The sequence below is a fragment of the Chelonia mydas genome, chromosome 8 (genome assembly GCF_015237465.2).
Source record: "Chelonia mydas isolate rCheMyd1 chromosome 8, rCheMyd1.pri.v2, whole genome shotgun sequence".
NCBI lineage: Eukaryota > Metazoa > Chordata > Testudines > Cheloniidae > Chelonia > Chelonia mydas.
The window spans coordinates 102,333,804-102,347,891 of NC_057854.1; the positions used below are offsets into that span (position 1 = coordinate 102,333,804).

Sequence of the window (14,088 nt, forward strand, 5' to 3'; positions counted from 1 at the left end):
GGAGTGGGTACGCCTTGCCACTCCTCTCCCAAACCTGGACCCTTGTGGCCACAGGGCATAGGTTGGCAACCCCCACAATGGGTGCTCCCTCCCCCTGCAATGGGCATACTGGGACCTCGGACATTATACAGAACCCAAAACACCCAGCCATTCAATCCACCTAGGTACAGGACACAGCGATCGCCTCTGCCGTCTGCTCCAGCTTCCCTAGAACTGCTGAAGGAGAAAGCTGAAGAATCTGCGGACAGGCCCGAGGGTGACACCTTCCCACCTACTGTGATAGGGTTGGGCCAGATGGCTACAGGAGAGTGATAGAAGGCAGATATATTAGCCCCAGGTTGAGTAGGTCCCTTTTCCCTGGGTAAGGCAACAGGGAAGGTTCCAGAACAATCAGGAACTTTCTGGAAACAAGACAGGTGGATTAGAACACCTGCAGCCAACCAAGAAGCTGTTAGAATCAATTAAGCCTGGCTAATCAGGGCATCTGGGTTTTAAAAAGGAGCTCACTTCAGTTTGCGGTGTGCATGTGAGGAGCTGGGAGTAAGAGGCACTAGGAGCTGAGAGTGAGAATGCGGACTGTTGGAGGACTGAGGAGTACAAGCATTATCAGACACCAGGAGGAAGGTCCTATGGTGAGGATAAAGAAGGTGTTGAGAGGAGGCCCTGGGGAAGTAGCCCAGGGAGTTGTGGCTGTCGCACAGCTGTTCCAGGAGCCACTGTAGACAGCTGCAGTCCACAGGGCCCTGAGCTGGAACCTGGAGTAGAGGGCGGGCCCAGGTTCCCCTTAAACCTCCCAACTCCTGGTCAGATATAGGAGTTGACCTGGACTGTGGGTTCACGAAAACGGCCAAAGTGAGGGCTGCTGTGAAGCTCCAAGGTGAGCAAATCTGTCAATAAGCACAGGACCCACCAAGGCAGAGGAGGAACTTTGTCCCACTACCCACATCCCAATTTAGTCTCTGGATGAAACAATAAGGCCGCCTCCTCCCATGTCAGGAGATGACTTCAAATCCTTTCAGGATTTGTTTCAAAGAGTAGCTGATTCATTACACATCTCACTGGCTGAGTTACCAGAGCCTCAATATAAGCTGAGAGAGATATTGCAAGCTTCTCTATCAGCCAAGGTAGCACTACCCATAAATGCTGCCATCATGGATCCAGCAAAAACCATATGGCAGATTCTATATGGAAAGCCTGACTTTCTTGTAAGCAATCTGACAAGAAGTACTATGTGCCAGCTAAAGGAGCTGAGTTTTTGTTTACCCACCCTACCCCAAACTCATTGGTGGTAGAGGAAGTTAATCAAAGGGGGAAGCAACATCAGACCAAGACCAGCCCCTGTGATAAAGACTGGAAATGCCTAGACCTCTTCGGCAGGAGGCTTATTCATTGGCGACCCTCCAGTTTCGCATAGCAAACTATTCTGCGTTACTGGCCAAGTACACACACAACATTTGTTCTCCAATGTCACCTTTTATTGAGTACATCCCATCTGACAAAAAAACAATATAAGACCGACATAGCTGAAGATTTCCTCATTGCCCGAACTACCCTGCAGGCTTCTCTGGATTCTGCTGACACAGCGGCCTGCTCCATCGCCCCGTCCTTTGTCATGCGGAGAGCTTCATGGCTCCATCTCTCCTGCTTCCCCCAGGAATTTCAGGCGACAGTAGAGGATTTACCTTTTGAGGGGCAAAAATTGTTTGCAGAGAGCACGGACGTCTCCTTACACACCCTGAAAGACTCCTGTGTGACACTAAAGGCACTTGGAATCTATGTCCCTGCAAACAAAAAGAAACGGCAGATTCTATAACCAACTATTCCGCCTGCCCCAGACACCCAGCCTCAACGACATTATGACCGATGCCACAAGCAGCCCCAGACGAGACGCCGTCGGACACAGGAGCAGTCGTCTACGTCTCAGCCACCCATTTCTAGGCAAACGTTTTGAAGTGTTGGTCGAGGACACGAGAACCCCACATTCTCCAATTGCAGAGTCACCTCTAATTTCCAGCCCATTTGGGGCCCGCCTTACACCCTTTTACCCAGTCTGGAGAACCATCACCTCAGACAAGTGGGTTCTGGAAATTATACAGAAGGGCTATTCCATCCCCTTTCTTTCTATTCCACCTACCCACCCCCCTTCCCCATCCCTCTTCAGGGACCCATCTCACAAGTACCTATTACAGCAGGAAACAAACCATCTCCTGCAGTTAGGTGCTATGGAACCAGTAACGGTTCAGCACAGGGGTTGGGGGTTTTACTCACATTACTTCCTCACTCCGAAGAAAACAGGTGGATGGAGGCCCATTCTGGACTTGCGCGAACTGAACAAGTTCGTGAGAACGCAGCGCTTAAGATGGTAACCCTAGCAATCATAATTCCGGCTTTGGAGAAAGGAGATTGGTTCTTGACCCTCGACCTACAGGACACTTACTTTCATGTCACTATCCACCTGGCGCACAGGAGATTCCTACGATTCACTCTGGGCAACCTATTGAATTTCCAATACAAGGTACTTCCTTTTGGCCTCTCCATGGCTGCAAGGGTATTTTCCAAAGTACTGGCCGTTGCAGTAACACACCTTCGCAAGCAGGGTGTGACCACATTCCCCTATCTAGATGACTGCCTGCTAAAAGCACCGACATAAGACAAGACAGTCCAGGCTATTCACACCACTCTAACCCTATTTACAAACCTAGGGTTACAAACCAACCTACAGAAATCCACCCTGACCCAAACCCCACAACTAGACTTTATAGGGGCACATCTCGACTGTGTCACGGCATCAGCATGGCTACCCCAACCACCGTTTCTTGCCTTAACCCTAACCGTAACGGTAAGACACAGCCCACAATCGTCCGCCAAAATGTTCCTACAACTTTTCGGACACACGTCGGCTACCACATTTGTTGTGAAACATGCCAAGCTGCATATGAGATGTCTACAAACCTGGCTACACACTGTGTACATTCCTCACAGAGACTCAGTCAACAGACAGCTTACAATGCCCAGCAGAGCGAAAGACTCGCTCACATGGTGGACAAAACAAAGGTCTGCTCAGGCATTCCCTTCCAGAGGGAAACCCCATCAGTCACTATCACCACAGACACGCCTCTGGTAGGATGTGAGGGACACACTTGGCCGACATCATCATCCAGGGCCGATGGTCCCTAGAGGAGTCAAATCTCCAAATAAATCTAAAACACCTGCCATCACTTTCTCCCCCGATCCGCAACAAAACTGTCCAGATTCTCACAGACAATTTGGCGACTATGTTTTGTATAAATCGCCAACGAGGGGCCCAATCCTACCTGCTCTGCGCAGAAGCAGTTCACCTCTGGCAATGGTGCATCTCCAACAACATACACATCACAGCATCCTACCTACCTGGAAACCAGAATGCCACAGCAGACGAGACCTCAGCAGGAACTTCTTATGGACACACTAGTGGGAACTAGACCCACAAATTCTGCAAACTGTAGTCCGACAACGGGGACTCCCCTCAATAGACTTTTTTGTCACAACCCACAATGCCAAATGCCCACAATACTGCTCCCGAGTGAAACTGGGACAAAACTCTTTGGGAGGCCCCACTCCTGTACGCCTTCCCCCCGATCCTCCTGTTGAGTCATGTCCTACACGTGTCAAATTACGAACCCTTCCCCTCCTTCCTCACCTACTGACCCAGGATAGAGGACGCCTCCATCACCCCAACATTCCAACACTTCGTCTTAAAGCCTGGCTAATCCAGGGATGACAGAACTTGAAACATGCTGCTCCAAGAAGATCCGAGACATTCTTCTTAACAGCCGACATCTCTCCACACGAAAAACATATGCACGCAAGTGGAAAAGATTCTCCGTCTGGTGCTGAGACAAGCAAATCATTCCACAATCGACCCCATTACCCAATATCCTTGATTACATATTGACACTAAAAACGTCAAGCCTCTCAACTAGGTCACTGAGAGTACACTTACCAGCCATCACCACCTTTCACGACAAGGTGGACGGACTCACTGTTTTCACCCATCCACTGACCAAGCACTTTCTCAAGGGTATAGAGAACACTTATCCCACATTAAGGGACCAGACCCCTATGTGGGACCTCAGTCTTGTTCTACGTGCCCTGATGGGCAAACCCTTTGAACCGCTATTGATCTGCTCATTCCTACACTTATCCATGAAGGTCACTTTTTTAGTAGCTATACCGTCAGCACGAAGAGTGGGAGAGTTGGGTGCCCTAATGGCACACCCATCTTATACCACATTCCTCAAGGACAAAGTCATCATACACCCACACCCTAAATTCATACCCAAGGTCGCCTCTTCCTTCCATCTCAACAAACCCATTCACTTACCTGTGTTCTTTCCCAAGCCGTACGCCAATAACAGGGATGTGTCCCTTCATACACTAGACGTCCGCAGAGTGCTGGCATTCTATGAAGAGAGAACAAAAACGTTCAGAAAATCGTCCAGACTATTTGTATCCACAACAGAATGATCAAGAGGCCAAACCATTTCCAAACAGAGACTTTCTAAATGGATCTCTGTTTGTATCCAAATATGTTACCAAAATTACAATCTGCAAGTTCCTTCTGGACTTCGCACATACTCCACTAGAGCTATGTCCACATCCATAGCCTTTCTCAAACATGTACCCGTCACTGACATTTGTAAAGCAGCTACATGGGCATCGCCCCATACTTTCACCAAACGTTATGCCCTGGAACAGCAGTCAGCTGCAGACGCTCACTTTGGACAACCATCTCCAAGAACCTCAGTTACTGCACAAGCTGATTTGCCAACCCAGCAGCCAGATTGCAGGGTCTAGGCTTATCAGGAACCCATTAGCCAGAGGTAGATACCAAATACAACAGGGTACAAGGATAGCAGTTTAGTAAGAATTCCAACCACTGGAAGAGGATGCTGGGTTTCTCACTAGTAGCATTGGCTTCTTAGATGAATTATTGTGTTGTTCCAAGGAAAGGTTTGGGCTGTTGTATACAGTACGCAAATCCTAAAGGTGATACCTCCTTAGAACTTAGTCTGACGTAAAGAAGATGGGATGCACTGAGCATTCCAGAGGGATGAGTGAGTTCACCTCAAACCAACTCCATCCACCCTGGGTAGTTTTGCAGGCTCAACAAGCCCCCTTCTCCTGATTAGCTGAGTCAAAGGCTCACAATTCTGTAGAGCTCTTGGTACTGATCTCAATCATACAGACTTCTGTAGCCTGCTAACGAGTAGCTGAGGCATTGCAGGGCAGTGACTAGATTTTGTTATGAACAACTGTAATTATAACTTCTAGGGGGACAGAAAGGGGGCAGCAGGGCCAGGCTCTTGCAGGCTTTTCCTTGTGTTTAGAGTGTTATCTTCAGGCCCTCAAACTTTTGCAAACAATGTTTTAAATCTAGCAGAGGGCAATGAAGAATGACATTGGACATCTACAGGGGAGCTCAACCAGTATAGCTCCGAGTAGCAGACTGCCAGAGACATTGAGGGGGTTTGTAAAGGGAGGGTTGGATTCCTGTTGATCTCTCTCTCATACATTCAGCAATGTGTAAAGGAATCTGAGGCCATGTCAGCTCCATGAAGGTTTTCCCTTGGTGCATTCTCATTGCTAGCAGGTAACTTTTTCTGTTCCTGTATGTTCTTCACTGCACTTCCACACTCCCCCTGCAGCTCAACTGCTGAAGTGACCCTTTAACTCAGCTAATCGTCCTATTTTACCTCCTTGGCTTTGAAAACAGGTTCAGTGTGTTGTGCATTGCTGTAGGCAACTGCAGAGCAAGGGGCCTGCAGCTGCCCACATAAAGGCACTGGGAACCTCTCCTAAATAAAAACTGCTTCTTGGCTCTGCATACGTCACTAGGGGAGCTAACAGCCTCAGGGCTATAGGGGAGGTTAAAGGCCTGATGGGATAAAGGGAAGTCTTGGTTGGATCATTTATAAATATCTAATGATCAAGTCTATTCCCATTAAAACAAGGACGGGAAGCCTAACTCCTGCCTCTCATCACATCTCCCCACTAACTCGGTATGTCAGCAAGTGCCATGGTGCAGAGATGGTCACTGCACTCCCCTCTCCTTTACAAAGAGTCTCGCTGTCCGACTGCTGGAGAACAGCACTTCTGTGCCCCTTACTAATTACATCAAGTGCTGTTTATGATGCAGGACTTAAAGAAGCTGAGGTCTAAAGAAATGAGACATTGATAGTTGGGGGTTTTGTTCCAGATGCATCTCTTTGCACTATGCCAGCTTTACAAAACGTTGCTCTCTTCCTGAGCTAGGGCAAGTCATTTGCGTGGCTGGCTAAATACTATGTTTTCATCACTAAAAACATGGGTGCTGGTAAATTCTCATGACCTTTCTTGCAAAGTTGCACGAGGCTATGGGAAATTCAGTATGCACTGCAGTGGAATCAACAAGGTAGCCTGGGTGTAACAGAATGTGTCGTTTGGTGTCGTTCCATGCAATGGGTGCTCTGCCAAAATATTCCTGTGATGCTTTTTCGGGGGGGAGGGTCCTCTTCTTGGGAATCCGGTTCAGTCACATCCAGGCCTTGGCAGGATCACTCACCTTCGTGAGCTGCTTGCATTAAGAGGAACCGCGCTGTGTCCCTCAAGCTCCTCCTAAGGTGGCCCTTAGGCTGGGCAAGGGTTTTATTAAACTTTCTCTTCTGTACTTTTGTTTTGGGATCCCCAAAGGCTGCACTGTCTGTGCACCTGCTTGGACAGCCCTTCTACCCAACGAGCAGGGACGGTTTTCTCATTTCAGGGCGTCTGGGTTTCGTTGACAATGCAGCAGGCATCATCCTCTCACTCCCAGCCTCTGCCAGGCTGTCAGTTCTTTAAGGGAGAGCCCTTGAAAGGCAATTCCCCCATAAAGAGTCCTTAAAAGATGGCTTAGTGGGGCTTGTTGCTCCATGTGTCTCGTCCCTCTCTCCTGTGTTGCTCTGACGCTCAAACCAGCTCGTCTCCCTTCAATGCTAGGAACCTCTTGTTCTGCCAGTGACGCTGTTACCAATGGCCGCCTGGCCAAACACAAACAGGCCACAGCCATGGTAATCCTCCCGTTGCTAACAGGCCTGGCTCCTCAGCTCCTGTCCCTTCCCCCTTCACACCGCTGGGCTGGCACCACCCCTGGTTACCATTCTAGCAACTGCAGCTCACAGCCCTGAAGCCAGAGCTCGGCAGTACCCGCATGGGACCCTTACAACCAACTCGGCCGCAGAACAGGTCAGTCCTTGATTGAATCGCAATCTCACTGGAGCCATGTGGCCGATGAGTCTCTGCCCCTGAACTTGGGGGCTTGGTAGAAGGCGTTGGCAGGCAGCTGTGCCCCATGCCAGGGCAAGAATGGGCTGGTCTCCCTCACTCCCAGCCTGATGCAGCAAGACCAAAAAATAAGGGGGAGGGGGTAGTCGTCCCATCCCTCCCCCACCCTTAGGAAATTGGAGAGCAGGAGAGCAGGTTCATTAGACACCTAGGAAACCTGAAGCCCTGTAAATGTTAATTTGCCCCAGTTGCTGGAGCATCCTGGGCAAGGACATGGCTGCAGCATCTAACTGGGGAGAGGGAAGCTTGGTCTCTCCCCCAGCCCCAAACTGGGGAGTGTCCCTAGTAACTTTATTTCTGTTTTGTCCCGGTGTGTGTCTATCTTTTTACACCCTGGTGCCCCCCGTCTCAGGCAGCGAGGTCTGGTGGACTGAGCTTGGGGCTAGGAGCCAGGCTCACGCAAGCTCTAATCCCAGTGCTGACACCAACTCCCGTTGTGGTCCCTTGGTTTCTCTGTGCCTCTATTTCCTCATCCTTAAAATGGGGATAATAATTAGAGCAGGTTGGGAAATTATGATGACGCTGAGCTGCATCTTGTTGGGGAGGGTTAGCGAGTTACCTTGAGGAGGGAAACCACCATCTAAAGGCTCATCTGTTTATCTGACTCTGCTCCAGGGTTAGGTATTTGGAGCAACTGTGACCGGCGGACCTGGGGGAAACCCCCCTTAGGAGAACCAGGCACTTTGGGGCCCCTGTTCCCATGCAGCATGACGGACGTGAGGATTTTCAGCTGCCCGAGTTGCGACATGGGCTTCCGCTCAAAGCATCTGCTGGACAAGCATGTGGAGAAGTTCTGCATTGGCAGTCAGGCAGCAGGTGACTCCTTTTCTCTCCATGCCAGACACCAGGAGCAGCATAGCCTGCAGGGGAGGAAGATGCCCAGGAACACAGAGACTCCAGACCACACGGTAATCTAAGCCCTTTCCTGCATCAAGGGCTGGTCTGCAGGGATGTGCGGCTAACCAGGCACCACTCCTAGGGCAGACTCTGACTGCTGCCTGGTGTGGGAACACTGGGTTGTCCTGCCAGCAGTGCTGCTCATTGCCTCCCCACTGGTAGCTAGACCCCAGAAATATGGCAAAGAAGTGCCTTGGAGGGAGTGTTGGGAGGTTTTATTCCCAGCATGCAGCATGGGAAATGTCTTTGGAGCAGGCCCCAAGCATGAAAAGAAGGAAGGTTCCCAAGTCCCTTCCTCAGCACGGTGCAACCAGCTGGACTGGGCTTCTTCATAGACTTCACTTACTGCTTGGTTTGTTTCTTTCCAATGGGCTTGTTCTCTTCCCCTCCCCTCCCCCCCTTCCCCCCCCTTTTTTTTTTTTCCCTGCTTTGAGATGTAGAAAGAAGCCAGAATAGAATTTTCTTTTAAGCCTGTTTTCCTTAGAAATATCAGGAATGGTAAGTCTTTCCTTCCCTGTCATGCTGGAGAACATCTTGGCTGATGCAGAGAAGTGGACTGGGAACTCTCTTAGCCCTAAACCGAAAGACAGGAGGTGCTGAATCCTTAGCAAAGAGACTTTTGTCTGCTAGATGTTTGAGTTAAATAGGAGTTAAAACTAAAGAGCTTGAAACAATCTGGTTAAAATGCACTCGCCCTCTGTCAGGTTCTCCTTTCTCAGAAATCCTGCTGTCATAAACCCAGTCATCCATAGAGGTTTCCAGGGCAGAAAAGACCTGAAATTCTAATGTATAAAGCAAGCAGGAAAAAGCACACACTTTTGGAAGGGGGTGGGATCTTCATACATTCGGGAACAAACCCCCAAAGCTTGGGGATAAATCATAATGAACCAAAAAAGGGCACACACTCAGTTGTTTTTTCAGGTAATTTTTCATCTTGATTTAATTCTAACAGTTCTGGATCATTGGTTTCTCTCATCTGTTTAGAATCCCAACTCTACATATAAAATGATGGGGTCTAAATTAGCTGTTACCACTCAAGAAAGATCTTGGAGTCATTGTGGACAGTTCTCTGAAAACCTCCACTCAGTGTGCAGCGGCAGCCAAAAAAGCAAACAGAATGTTGGAAATCGTTAAGAAAGGGATAGATAATAAGACAGAAAATATCATATTGCCTCTATATAAATCCATGGTACGTCCACACCTTGGATACTGCGTGCACATATGGACACACCATCTCAAAGAAGATCTACTGGAATTGGAAAAGGTTCAGAAAAGGGCAACAAAAATCATTAGGGGTATGGAACAGTTTCCATGTGAGGAGAGATTAATAAGATTGGGACTTTTCAGGTTGGAAAAGAGACAACTAAGGAGGGACATGATAGAGATCTATAAAATCATGACTGGTGTGGAGAAAGTAAATAAGGAAGTGTTGTTTACTCCTCCTCATAACACACAAATTAGGAGTCACACAATGAAATTAATAGGGAGCAGGTTTAAAACAAACACAAAGGAAGTATTTCTTCACACAACGCACAGTCAACCTGTGGAACTCTTTGCCAGAGGATGTTGTGAAAGCCCAAGACTATAACAGGGTTCAAAAAATAACTAGCTATGTTCATGGAGGATAGGTCCATCAATGGCTATTTGCCAGGATGGGCAGGGATGGGGTCCCTAGCCTCTGTTTGCCAGAAGCTGGGAATGGGCAACAGGGGCTGGATCACTTGATGATTACCCGTTCTGTTCATTCTCTCTGGGGCACCTGGCACTGGCCGCTGTTCGAAGACAGGAGACTGGGCTAGATGGACCATCTGAACATTCTTATGTTCTTAATGTAATCAGGGGCTGCCTCACTGTATGTATGTACAGCTCCTAGCACAATGGGGGGACCCCACCCAGCTTGGGACCTCTGGGAGAGGGTTTCCTCCCATCCCCTCAGTGTGTTCTCTCTCCCCTGCTGAGGGGATGGTGCATTCACCAGCAGGCAGCCCGTGGAGGCCCTGTGTTGCACCCAGCCGTTAGGAAGAGAGAGAAGCTCTCTTCAGCTCAGCACTTGGCAGTGGGTGTGAACCCTGGCATGAACCAGCCTTGGAAAGTGCTGTTCACTCCCCAACGGAAACCTAGTGTTGCACCGGGCTTGTCTGCTGAGTTGCTAGGAGATGGCAGCGTGTAAGCGAACAAGTGGGTAATCCAGCCCTGCCCGCTCCCAGTCCATTCCCCAAAGCCTCCTGCATTTGAATTCCACAGGCTGGGTGCAACAAATAAGCCGGACAGACTCCAGAAGGGATCCGGATGCAAATAATCCCTCCCCCCTCTGATTCCGTTGTAATAGTTTATATTTCTACAGGGCTTTCCCTCCTGAAGTGCTCTATAGCTCTGTGAAAATGCAGCCACCTCTGGGGTGCCGAGTGGTGGCTAAATAGTACGTGCTGCCAAAATTCAACACTCCTCTCCAGACACTGTTCTCACTGCAGCGGGTACCCCATGGGCTCTGTAATGTCCCTGCCGGGCAGACAGCACCAAGATTCAGAGCTGTGGGGTGCTCAGGTACCTTGCTGGGTGGGCACAATAAAAGAACCTAAACAAGCTATAGAATTACCACCTCCATTCCCCAGATACGTGCTGGTCACAGCCCCACAGGCTGAGTGGTGCTGGTAGAGAGACAGCCCGGTCTAGTGGTCTGAGCGTTGGGCCGCGAGCTCTGTAGATCTATCTGTCTCACTGGGTTTTTATGCTGGCACCCATCGCTATAGTAATTGGATGCTGCTTAAATTCTAATCCTGGCTCTGACACTGACTGGCTCTGTGGCCTTGGATGACTCACTTACCCGCTCCGTGCCTCAGTTTCCCCCACCTGTGAGGCAGGGATAATGGTAGTTGCCCACCTCGCTGTGGGGCCTTGAGACTTGATGAATGTTCACAGGGGGCTTGGAAGATGCTCTATGTTCTTGTGAGAGGCTGAGCCCAGCACCTCATCCCTGCCACCCAGTCCCATCACCAGAGCTTTCCCCATGCAGCTTCCACTTCCTGCTGCGAACAGTGTATCCCAGCACAGGAGGACATGTGGCTATCACTTGGAGATTCAGCCCGTCCCTTGTCCTGGAGGGCCACTTGGGGGCATATAGATATTGCAGAGGGGGATTAACCAGGTGTGTTGCATTTTTGGGAGGAGGCCTGGCGGGTGGGGTGGGGCAGGTAATCAGATTTAGCTATTTTGCCCCAGCTCTGGGCTACAGCAGCGGCCCCTTTAGGTGAGAACGGGGATCATCCTCACATGCAGCTGGCCACACAGAAATTAAGCCGGAGTTTTCCAAAGCAGTGGAAGGCAGCGGTTCTCAGACCGTGGTGCATGTATCCCTTGCCTGAAATCCTGGCCCTATTGATGTCAGCAGCAAAACTCCTGAAAACTCCTGACTCAGAAAGAAAAAGGGTGAGAACCCCTGGTTTGAAGTACAGTGTCAGTCTAAGAATCCATTACAGCTGCACGGAGCCAAGTCTGGGAGGTGGTAGACCCAGTTTGTTGGCACTGTGCAGGGGTTCCCCAGGTCTTAGTCTGAGGCCTGCTGCTCCAGGCCATGTCCCCCAGCCCCCCTCCCCCACCCACATTAATGGGCCCATGTGTTTGTTGCTCACCCCCGCTGTGGTCCTTTGCTTCCTGGTCCAGTGGCGGCAGCTGAGCGACCCGCGGGTGAGGAGAGTCCGTCTGGGGCAGCAGCCGCAGGACTTCCTGAGTCACCGTGAGAGGAGCCTGCTCGGAGGCTATGAGCTTAAAGGGAGCCCCTCAGAGAGCCAGGCCTTGAGGAAGCTGGCTGAGGAGGTACTGAGTGCAAGCGATGGTGACTGTTGTGCTGGAATTTGGAGTTCCCTGCTTCTTTACGTTGGGTCCTCACCCTCCGCTGTCCCCAACCACGGCTCCTCCGTGCAGCCCATAGATCCCCATTTCACGGGCCCATAGACAGAATCAGGGAATGGGATACGGACGCTTCCGGCAACTGAGCATCCTGTATGGGTGAGGGAGGCGGCTGCCCCTTTCCACACGCTCCTGCGATGCATATCTGAGTCCCGGGCATTTTCAAGGGCTGTTAAAAAGCAGGGCACTGAGGGGAGCATGAACCCAGGAGTCCCCGTTGCTGCTTTGCATGCCACAGCATCGGGTGAATGCGGGAGTGACCCTTTGTGTTTCCTGTGCTGTGCGCCGGGTAATATCATGAAAGGATGCCATGTGTGTAAAACTAAATTAGCTCTTTATTGAGAGCACTATTTACAGAGGTGCTGCAACTGCAGCGAGTGTATTGCAGCCATGTGCACACAGACTAACGGCCTGGTGCTTTCTTCATACTCTTCCCTCCTGCAACCTGTGCTCCTCCCGCTGAGTTCCATGCAGGTTGCTACACTTTGCGTCCATAAGTGTGGCCCTGGCTTCTTAGCTGATATATTTTGGGGTTCCGGGAAAATCATGGCGTGATTTGAAAAGCTAGCAAAAGACCCATGACATTTCTAGGGACATGAGATAACAGTGGGAGGTGCGTGTGTGGTGCAAGATTCAGTCACTCATTTTGTACCTTTAAAGGGTCTTCAGGGTTAGCTGAGTTAATTCTGTCACCAGAACCTTTGAAGGGGTTTAATGCATCAGCAACCCCTAGCTACCTCTGGGTCCCTGTCCTAGCTTTTATATTGTGCTGATACAGAAGGAGGGAATGTCTGTCAGGACATGATCACTTCTCTTTCTTTTAACAGTTCCACAAACTGAGGATGTCTCTGGAGGACACTGTCCCTACTCTCCAACCCTTAAAGCAGGAGGTAAAACCAAGCGAGGGCAACTCTGTGATTTGAGAAATATGCAGGGAATGGGAGGCAATTAGAACCCGTGCAGAAGAGGGTGGAACGCCTTGGACACTGGGATACAGAGAGAAGTCTTGGTCACTGGGTCAGATCCTGCCCAGGTCTGCAGAGGCCTGAAGTCACTGTACATATGTACCTAGTTAAAAGATAGGGGGCCAGCAGATGTGGCTCATAACCACATACCATCATCCTGGGTTTTGTAGACCCAACAGCCTTCTCTCAGTGGATGGTGCTGAAGCCACTCTGGGGTGTGAGAGAGAGGAGGTTATTGGCAGGGCAAAGCTTTCGGCTTTAAGAAAATCCCCAGGTGGTGAGAGTTGGCAACTCTGCAAACTTAACGAGACCCACAGGTTGCTAGAACTGCCCCAGTGCGTCCCGTCTCGCCTTGTTAGCTGAAGGGGTGAGCCTCGTGCTGAACCCCGACGCTACTGGCTCAGCATGGAGAGCAGTTCCAGAGCTGGGACCCTCACCCCCGCCTCGCTCCCAGCCTCCTCCTGTCAAAATCTGGGCCTCTAACCCGGTGCCTGACTCTCTACATGTGAACTGGGCAGACAGCACATCTGTCGCCCCTCCCTGGCTGAGCCAGTCGAGGGCTTTCTGAGCTTGTCCAGAATGGGGTCGTCCTCAGCACCCCACGGGCTCCTCCACCCTTGCACGGAGTTTGTCTAGAACTGGCTCTCGTGGTGTTGTGCCTTCTGCTCCTGTGGGCTTTGCTTGTCCTCCAGGAGGACGCCAGCCGTCGGATTTCCCACCAGCAGGGGTACAGGGAGCGGCTGCAGGAGATAGCAAAGGCGCACGAGCACCAGGTGGCTGATATCCAGGCCAGGAACCGGCATCTGGAGCAGCAGGGAGAGGGTAGGAGGAGGGGAGCATGCATGTTGCCCCTGTGCTGAATTCTCTCCCCTTCATACTTGTTCCCATTAGCAGCGGAGCAGCGAGTCTGGAGTATCCCGGGAGGCAGGCGAATGCAGACAGGCAGCCTTGACACTGTACATGGGCTGACGCACGGTTC

General features: G+C 50.5%; 1 protein-coding gene and 1 long non-coding RNA gene across 5 annotated transcripts in view; one reads left to right on the forward strand and one right to left on the reverse strand.

Moving 5' to 3' along the window:
* Window positions 1–1,596: 1,596 nt before the first annotated feature.
* On the reverse strand, window positions 1,597–11,303 carry LOC122461563. Its single transcript, XR_006283514.1, has 3 exons — window positions 11,063–11,303; window positions 4,364–4,442; window positions 1,597–1,781 (listed from the first exon to the last, which is right to left on the reverse strand). It is a non-coding gene; the product is annotated as an uncharacterized LOC122461563 (long non-coding RNA).
* The window catches only part of CCDC17 (coiled-coil domain containing 17), a 45,314-nt gene continuing 38,306 nt past the window's right edge, over window positions 7,081–14,088 (forward strand). For all 4 annotated transcript variants that reach the window (XM_043521607.1, XM_043521606.1, XM_043521609.1 and 1 more), the window contains exons 1-5: window positions 7,081–7,242; window positions 7,957–8,249; window positions 11,899–12,051; window positions 12,972–13,034; window positions 13,802–13,931. In XM_043521607.1, the coding sequence (XP_043377542.1) occupies window positions 8,049–8,249; window positions 11,899–12,051; window positions 12,972–13,034; window positions 13,802–13,931 (547 nt within the window). In that variant the 5' untranslated portion in view covers window positions 7,081–7,242; window positions 7,957–8,048. The remainder of the gene's footprint in view (window positions 7,243–7,956; window positions 8,250–11,898; window positions 12,052–12,971; window positions 13,035–13,801; window positions 13,932–14,088) is intronic.